A 9945-nucleotide genomic window follows, 5' to 3' on the forward strand; every position below is an offset into this window, starting at 1 on the left:
GTAAGAGTTCAACAAATATTTGTCAAGCAAATACAGAATTCAAGTACTTCATAGGTCCACCTAAAAGCTACAACAACAAAAAAAAGATGGAAGATCTGGAAGAACAGAGGAACAATTACAAGTTAATTTTGCACATGTTCCATTCATCATCTTCCTGAGAAAGAATCTCTTCTGTTAAATTCTTTTATTTGAGCAACTATTTGCAGTAGGACAGAGGAAAGACCATGTCTTTGTTACAAAAGAGTTCTGGGTTTCGATCCCAGATCTGCTACCTACTGAGATAAGTCCTTGAGCAAATCACAATCTCAGATTTCCTATCTGTAAAATGGGGAGAGCATTACCTAGTTTTGCAGGACTGTTATGACAATTACAGCCAAAGCATTGAGAACACAGAACCTGGAGCCCAGCATATAGCAAGCATTCAATTAAAGGCAGCTATGATTATATTTCAATTGACTCTTTTACTCTGAAGGAGGATATCTTCATTAAGGCATCCATATGCACTGACATGATTGTTTGTTCACATTACTCTCTTCATTGCCCCAACATGGCTCACATGAGGGAAGCCAGACATTTGGGTCAGGCCAGGAGGTTATGTTGAGCTACAGACATACTTATTCCATAAAAGTCTTATCAAAACCTTTTTCCATTTGTCTGTGCTGTGTCTTCCTCCTGTCATTTATCTGCAGACCTCTTAACCTTACATTCATTTATCCTCTTAAAACTTTGACAGGATTGAGATGGGAACCAGACTAAATAGAAGCTTCAAGAAGGAAGAGGTCAGTAACATCGATTCAGTAGAACAGTGGACTTAGCAATTGGAGTCAGCAATCTTACATGTCTCCAGGTGCTGTAGAATATTCTTAACAACACACATAGCTAGGAGACAGGCAAATCAGCTGACTTAAATATCCTGCTCTACATTAAAAGGATCATACACCATGATCAAGTGGGGTTTACCCCAGGAATGCAAGGATTCTTCAATATACACAAATCAAACAATGGGATATACCATATTAACAAACTGAAGGATAAAATCCATATGATCATCTCAATAGATGCAGAAAAAGCTTTCAACAAAATTCAACACCATTTATGATAAAAAACTCTCCAGAAAGTAGGCATAGAGTGAATTTACCTCAATATAATAAAGGCCATATATGACAAATCCACAGCCAACATCATTCTCAATGGTGAAAAACCGAAACCATTTCCACTAAGACCAGGAACAAGACAACGATGCCCACTCTCACCACTGTTATTTAACACAGTTCTGGAAGTTTTAGCCACAGCAATCAGAGATGAAAAAGAAATAAAAGGAATCCAAATCGGAAAAGAAGAAGTAAAACTGTCACTGTTTGCAGATGACATGATACTATACATAGAGAATCCTAAAGATGCTACCAGAAAACTACTAGAGCTAATCAATGAATTTGGTAAACTAGCAGGATACAAAATTAATGCACAGAAATCTCTTGCGTTCCTATACACTAATGATGAAAAATCTGAAAGAGAAATTAAGGAAACACTCACATTTACCACTGCAACAAAAAGAATAAAATACCTAGGAATAAACCTACCTAAGGAGACAAAAGACCTGTATGCAGAAAACTATAAGACACTGATGAAAGAAATTAAAGATGACACAAACAGATGGAGAGATATACCATGTTCTTGGATTGGAAGAATCAACATTGTGAAAATGACTATACTGCCCAAAGCAATGTACAGATTCAGTGCAATCCCTATCAAACTGCCAATGGCATTTTTCACAGAACCAGAACAAAAAATTTCACCATCTGTATGGAAACACAAAGGACCCCAAATAGCCAAAGCAATCTTGAGAAAGAAAAACGGAGCTGGAGGAATCAGGCTCCCTGACTTCAGACTATACTACAAAGCTACAGTAATCAAGACAGTATGGTACTGACACAAAAACAGAAATATAGATCAATGGAACAGGATAGAAAGCCCAGAGATAAACCCACACACATATAGTCACCTTATCTTTGATAAAGGAGGCAAGAATATACAATGGAGAAAAGACAGCCTCTTCAATAAGTGGTGCTAGGAAAACTGTACAGCTACATGTAAAAGAATGAAATTAGAACACTCCCTAACACCGTATACAAAAATAAACTCAAAATGGATTAAAGATCTAAATGTAAGGCCAGACACTATAAAACTCTTAGAGGAAAACATAGGCAGAACACTCTATGACATAAATCACTGCAAGATCCTTTTTGACCCACCTCCTAGAGAAATGGAAATAAAAACAAAAATAAACAAATGGGACCTAATGAAACTTAAAAGCTTTTGCACAGCAAAGGAAACCATAAACAAAATGAAAAGACAATCCTCAGAATGGGAGAAAATATCTGCAAATGAAACAACTGACAAAGGATTAATCTCCAAAATATACAAGCAGCTCATGCAGCTCAATATCAAAAAAAAACCCAATCAAAAAAATCAGCCATAAAAAAAGAAACGAAATTGAGTTATTTCTAGTGAGGTGGATGGACCTAGAGTCTATCATACAGAGTGAAGTCAGAAAGAGAAAAACAAATACCGTATGCTAACATATATATATGGAATTAAAAAAATAGGTTCTGAAGAACCTAGGATCAGGATAGGAATAACGATGCAGATGTAGAGGACGAACTTGAGGACACGGGGAGGGGGAAGGGTAAGCTGGGATCAAGTGAGAGAGTGGCATGGACATATATACAGTACCAAATGTAAAATAGCTAGCTAGTGGGAAGCAGCCGCATAGCACAGGGAGATCAGTTCGGTGCTTTGTGACCACCTAGAGGGGTGGGATAGGGAGGGTGGGAGGGAGGCGCAAGAGGGAGGGGATATGGTGATATATGTATACGTATAGCTGATTCACTGTTATAAAGCAGATACTAACGCAATTATACTCCAATAAAGATGTGAAAAACAAAAAATCCTGCTCTGAAAGATGTCTAAAACTTATGCCAGATGACCTGTAAGTGACAGGGCCAGAATTACAACCTAGTCAAATTCCATTTTTTATACCCCTGCTCACCCTACGTGATGTATTTAAAAGGTGTCTCTGAGATTCTATTCCTATGTGACATATGAATTGCTAATAGTTAGCTGTTAAGAAAGATTGTAGTCCTTTCTCCTCTTCTCTTCCTGGTGCAGAGGAGTCCATGGCAGGCCTGAGGCAGAGTCTGGGGGAAGCAGGGAGTTTCATGGAGATGCATGGTCAGCCTGCCCACCTGCACGGGGCACTGAGGCAAAGAGGGAGGTGTCATACAGAGAGGCTTCAGGAGCATGCCCACTGGCATGGGACTCGGAGCACAGGGGGAGAGTGTTGCATAGACATACACAGCAGTACTCCCACTGGCACCCAAGGATGCAGGGAGCTGAAAGTGGGGTGCAGAAGTGCAGGCAGAGGAGATACCTGCAGGACTGGGAAATCAGTTACACCAAAAACATAAGTAAATGGACTGAGCACATAAGTAAATGTACTGAGGATAATGAACCGCAGCATTTTCATTTTTAGAGGAGGTACTTGTGACTAGAAAGAACCCTGAAGTACAATATTAGATTTGAATTGGAGATACTTATATGAATTAATTATTTTTAGATGTATGAATAGAGATTGATACAGAAATAGCTATAGATTTATGTGTTGACTTATATGTGTATATATGTGTGGCACACACATACATTTCAGCTCTCTTTGCTGAGATGGCTGAAGAGCAACGGCATCCAGTAGCACTGAGCACAGAGAGCACACACATCTTGGCTTCTAAAAACCATTTCCTATTAAATGTAATCAATGTTTCTAGGAGAAATGGCTGATCCCAGACAGTGCTGGGCCAGGCAAAATACAAGAGGATCGTGGAACATCTTCTGCCCAAAAAGTAATGACGAGTTCAAAGAATAATGTGGACTTGTCACAAGAACATAGGAACCTCCCTGCAAGGGCTTCCACTGGCCAAACTGAAATAATTTGAGCCATAAAATATTTAAGGATAGAAATTAATTACAACCCATTGAATAAGGTGGGATTCTACAAGTCCATGCTGATACAAATAAATAAATAAATGGATAAACAAACGGCCAAGAAAGGGAAGGCTCTTCTTACACAGAATGCCAATTAATAAAAATGGAAATAAAAAATAGTAGCATTTGGGGCTTCCCTGGTGGCGCAGTGGTTGAGAATCTGCCTGCCAATGCAGGGGACACGGGTTCGAGCCCTGGTCTGGGAAGATCCCACATGCCGCGGAGCAACTAGGCCCGTGAGCCACAACTACTGAGCCTGCGCGTCTGGAGCCTGTGCTCCGCAACAAGAGAGGCCGCGACAGTGAAAGGCCCGCGCACCGTGATGAAGAGTGGCCCCTGCTTGCCGCAACTAGAGAAAGCCCTTGCATAGAAACGAAGACCCAACACAGCCAAATAAATAAATAAATAAATAAGCCAGGAGCTCTTAAATAAATAAATAAATAAATATTAAAAAAAAAAAATAGTAGCATTTGTTTCAGGTGGAAGTCATCATCCATAGGTAGTAAAACTAGTGGATGGAGATCTGATGAATGAGGGATAGGATACTAGCATAATCTTTGAATATGTCCCCACAAAATACCAATCAATTATAAAGGGAAAAACAGTGATAATACCAAGAAGAAACCTGGCAGACACCAAAATTACCAAGTGATCAAGGTTATCATCCACAGTCATGAGAAGCCAAAATCATGTACTCCTGATATGATACACTGAGAAGAACACAGTATTATCTCTGTGATTCCTGCCCAAAAAGTGTGGCCTTGACATGATCATGAGGAAACAGTAAACAGATCCAGGTTGAGGAACATCAATAGGTTATACAGCCTGTACTCCTTACAACTGTTAAGGATAAGAAAGCCTGAGGAACTGATACAAAGTACATGCAACATACACTCCTAGATGGGATCTTGGACCGTGAAGGAAGAAGAGAAATTACTAGAACACTGGTCAAAGATTGATGGGATCTATGGATTGGATGGTAGTGTTGTAACACTGTTGACTTCCTGGCTTAGAGGGCTGGATGGCTGTTATGCAGGAAAGCATTCTTGTTTTAGGAAAATACACACTAGAGTATTTAGTGGTGATGGGGAATCGTGTCTGCAGATTGCCCTCAAATGGTTCCAAAAACACTAATGAAAATGGCCAAAAAAAAAAAAAAAAGGGTTATGGAACAACTGTGGTGAAATATCAACAGTTGGAGAATCTGCTTTAGGAGGATTTGGAGTTCTTCGTACTGTACTTCCAACTTTTCTGTTGGTTTAAAATAAAAAGCAAACTATTAAAAATAAACTATATTATATCTACTTCTTTGTTCCCATGGAAACCCACAAAAAATACTTTAGAATGATGCTGGAATTAAAAAGTTGCAAAAAAGCCATAATGGCAAAAACAACACGTGAAAGATTGGGTTAGATTCTAACGCAGTTGGTGCACACACTGTGCTTCTCCTTCGTTGTGTGCAGTGACTATAGGCTGGGAACTTTGTTCTCAGGCTCAGGACAATGCCAGGACAGGCAGGGTCTGCTTCTGCTCAGTGTTAGCGGGTCTAGAAGTGTCAGAATATGCACTTCTTTGTTACCCTGTTTCTTATGCATTGTCGTAGCTGTCAGCATGAGAGGCGTCCATTCTTCTGTATGTGCGAACTCTACTCCCAAACTGGGATGGAGACTCAACCCTTTCCTCTTTATTTCCTTCCTTCTTTTCCTTGTTTCAGTCAGGTTTCAGTTGTCAGAAACAGAAATTACTCTACATGTTTTAAGAAGAAAGATGCTCATACAGGGAATTAGGTGCTTCCAAAATTGTCAGAAGAGCTGGAGAGGCAGGCTGTAGGCTGTGTCTTCAGAGGACCCGAAAACACCTCAGAACTGGCCTACCCAGGAAACTGCTACACGTACCCGAGTCAGAAAGGTAGGTAATCAGGAGCCACCGCCAGATCTGTTGATTTTAAGAACATACCAGGGGCTTCCCTGGTGGCGCAGTGGTTGAGAATCTGCCTGCCAATGCAGGGGACACGGGTTCGAGCCCTGGTCTGGGAAGATCCCACATGCCGCGGAGCAGCTGGGCCCGTGAGCCACAATTACTGAGCCTGCGCGTCTGGAGCCTGTGCTCTGCAACAAGAGAGGCTGCGACAGTGAGAGGCCCGCGCACCGCGATGAAGAGTGGCCCCCGCTTGCCACAACTAGAGAAAGCCCTCGCACAGAAACGAAGACCCAACACAGCCATAAATAAATAAATAAATAAACCCAAAGTTAAAAAAAAAAACATACCAAATCTAGACCGCTATTTCTGTAACTTCCTATCAATACCCACAAAACAAGTTACAGATACTGAAACACTTTTGTCGAAAAACTCAATGTCTACGTGACTACGCTTGTCAGCAGAAAAAACCAAGGAAACAAGAAGTTATGCCCCACTTCATTTTCACCTTCCCAGTCTCAAGTAGGTGCACCTCATTGGGAAACCTATTTCACAACCTCTTTCCAGAACGCTAAGTGCAAGAGAGTCTGGGAAACATGGTGTTTAGCTTTCCAGCCTCTGCATAACAGGGAAGTCCACTGAAATGAAGGGGGAAGGGATGCTGAATGGCAGGCCCCATATCTACCACACTCCTCCTCACCACAGCTGAGTGGGAGTTATCCTCTACTGTTAATCCCAAGAGACTGTCAGAGCAAACTTGGTATAAATTATAGTATACTACTTGCTTAGTTTGTTATTCTTTAATGGCAAAATTCTGTACATGGAGCCAGAACCATCTCTTACTCAAAGACACATATGTGGAAGAAGAGCTAAAACCCACCCAAAAGTGAGAGAGAGATATAATGACCTAAATTTTGGCATTCTTCAACACCAACATGCTCATAGAGTGTGATTCAGGGGCTCTTCAGTATATACTGGTTAAATTACACTTCTCTCACTATCTTCTATCCCATTCCTATTCATTTTTCTTTGTTTCAGTTTCAAATTTAAAATAAGAATCATCTCTTTTTGCTGTCATATCAAACCTATCTTACTTATAATCACTAGTCTGTGAGTTTTAGAAAATGACATAGCTTCAGTGTTTTTCTTCCAAAAAAAGGAAGGGGGGGGTTGCTTTTCTAAGCCCACTTTTACTTTTGTGATAGACCAGAAAATAAAAGACAAGTGATAGTGATGAGATGGCGACCTCTACCAGAAAACAAATGATTTTTGTCTTTCCCACTAGACTATGAGCTTCTCACAAAACAGGCAGATGCGCTTTCTTCTGTGTACCTGGTGCCTAGCATACTGCATGATACAGAACAGACAGCTAAAAAACGTCTGTCGAATGAATAACCCAAATTACAATGGAAGAAGTAGAAGATGACACTTCATCATCATGTCTCTTATCTTCCTATCTCACTCTCTTCCTCAACGTGGAAAAAGTGAACAGTGGGAGAGGGAGGGAAATTTGAGTCATGAGACTGACAACCAGGACCCCCACCGTGTGAACAGAGTGAAACTGCCCAGAAGTACAAATCCTTCATCCAGTTCAGGAAAACCTCATTTCAGAGGGCCCTTAGTCCCAGATGCTTACTGACCACCCAGCAACTGGCATGATTCAATTTATCTCAGCTCGGCAGAAGAGTGATGTGAGAAGCAGACAACTGAAAACAGATCTGTACAGAGAAAGAAAGAGAGAGAGAAGATGCGAGATGCTATGATCAGTTGGCTCTGCTGGAAGAAGGTGAGATGAGAAATCTGGAATAGCAGAGCCTACCTCTGAGTAGTAACAACAACAGAGAAAGAAAGTTCAAGGCCAGCCTGATTGGGTTGGAGGCCAGTTTGAGATTATCTGCATTGAACAACTTATTGTAGCAAGCAGGGAGATAGGACTGATAAGAAGAAAGCGATCATAGGTTCAACACTGCATTATTTTCCTCTGATCTCTTCTACAGAACATTAGCTAGAATATTATCTTCAGCCATAATATACTGACTGTCGTTCCTGAGGGACTGCTGAGCTGCCACCATTTGTCCACCATCACTTTGTTTCTCTTCTGGTAGCAATAACTAAGAAATTAACTGCATCACATAATCATTCTCAAAACGCTGGGAGATAACTTGCTTGCATCAACAAGTTGCCCACTGTTTATAAACCAAGAACTTTCAAGAGAAATGTAAAAGACACTTTATAAAAACGTTTTTTAAAGATACCAAGTTACTAAGAGAAGGCACTATTACAACACTATTAGAAAATCTAAGCAATCAATCTAAATTAGGCTGAAGGATTTACAGTCAACTGGGTCTAGTCCTGATAACAGGTACATGTGACAGTTTAGTCAATGAACAAGAATGCTTAAAATTTTCCCCCAAACTTAACTTGTCACTGTTAGACTAGACAGCCTTTCATTTCCCACCCATTCCCATTTTTGAGACAATCACCAATAACACAGGGAAGCCACATCTCACTTAAAATGTAACTACTCTTTACAAATAGCCTTATTTTTAATAAACGTAAGGCATAACCAGCCTAAGTTATTTAGCTGAAAAGAGACAATTCTCAAATCACAGAATTTTGAGTGAACAGCTGTGGGAAGTTCTTTTAAATATTTACACTTTTTGGCTTAATTTTTAAAATATCAGTGAAGACCAGTGAAACACAGCGTGAACTTTCCACACTTGACACTTGCTGCTAAATAGAAGGGGGAAAAAATTCTATCTGCCTGCTTTCCCATCCCCGTCTCCTGTAAGGAGGTTTAAAAGGATTTCAGATGAAAAAGAAAAAACCCAAACAGCTAATGACAATTCTCTTGTAAGTCTTCAGGTCAAAGTCCATAAAGTTAAGCCCAATGGGCCTCTCTGCCAGAGCAGGCTAATCAACAGCCGGGATGCTAAGCTCCAGGGAAATTCGCCCCGCCCCACCCCCGCCCGGAGCTCACGCACACTCGGCGGGGGGTGGCAGGAAGGGGCAGGCGGGGTGCTGCGCGTGCCCCCGCGCACTCACGCCGCTGGCTGACTAGCCCCCCTCCTCATCACTTCCTGAAGGAAAATGACAAGGAAGGCGGCGGTTCCAGGGAAGAGAGGGGTGTAGAGTCTACACACTCGCGAAGAAAATGCGACTCCCTAAAGCAACCCCCTCACCCCACCCGCCTGCGCGCACCAGGCAGCCCCAGGGGTCCCCACGGCGCCCGGCGCGCTCCCGGAGCTCGCGCAGAGGGAGGAGGGCGCTGACAGCAGTCCCTCTGGCCGCCGCCGCCTCCTCCCGTCCGGCTGACGGGCAGCGCGATAGGAAGCTCGCCCCGTAGCCCCGCGGCCCTCGCACCTCGTCCTCCGGGACCCCGAACACCTCCACCGCGCAAGTTGCCATTTCCGAATGGTTCCGGCAAACCGGACGCGCTCGCCCCTACCCAGAGAGTGGGAACTGTAGTGAGGAAGAGAGGGAGGAGAGGGAGGAGAGGGAGGAGGCGGAGGAGGAGAGGGAGGAGGCGGGAGGAATTGGAGGAAGAGGGGGCGGTGTTCCCCTGGGCGCACAGCGCCCCCAGCGGCCGGCCGGCCGGCGGCAGTGGTACGAGGAAGCAGGGCGGGGAGGGCCGGCCGCGCCTCGGCAGTGGCGCGCGTCGTGGGGCTCTGGGCGCGGGGACCGCGCGCGGTGGGAGAACGTGCGTGCTGGGGCTCGGGTGGGAGGAGCGCGCGCGGCGCGGGCGCGCCTTCCGTCCCCACGCCAGGAGGATAGTGGCTGACGCGGCCGCCTCTGGGAGCCAGGCGGACTCCAGGGCATTGCGCCGAGCCGGCAGTGGCGCCCGGAGGACGTCCGCCCTTCCCCGGGGAAACAAAGCTGCGGCTCTCCTCGGCAACAAGTCTCACTGAGATCCGCCCCAGAACTCGGCCTCTGACTAGCCACCTGGGATCAGGAGAGCTTAATGTTAGCCTCTCCACAAACTAAAAATCA

The 9945-nt window shown here is 43.6% G+C and overlaps 1 protein-coding gene across 1 annotated transcript in view; it reads right to left on the reverse strand.

The window, feature by feature from the left end:
* The window catches only part of NEDD4 (NEDD4 E3 ubiquitin protein ligase), a 147567-nt gene extending 138031 nt beyond the window's left edge, over window positions 1–9536 (reverse strand). The window contains exon 1 of the mRNA XM_082444960.1: window positions 9319–9536. Coding sequence (XP_082301086.1) covers window positions 9319–9363 — 45 coding nt within the window. The 5' untranslated portion in view covers window positions 9364–9536. The remainder of the gene's footprint in view (window positions 1–9318) is intronic.
* Window positions 9537–9945: the final 409 nt, after the last annotated feature.

This window comes from Balaenoptera physalus (assembly GCF_965194825.1).
Source record: "Balaenoptera physalus genome assembly, chromosome: 2".
NCBI classification, from domain to species: Eukaryota; Metazoa; Chordata; class Mammalia; order Artiodactyla; family Balaenopteridae; genus Balaenoptera; species Balaenoptera physalus.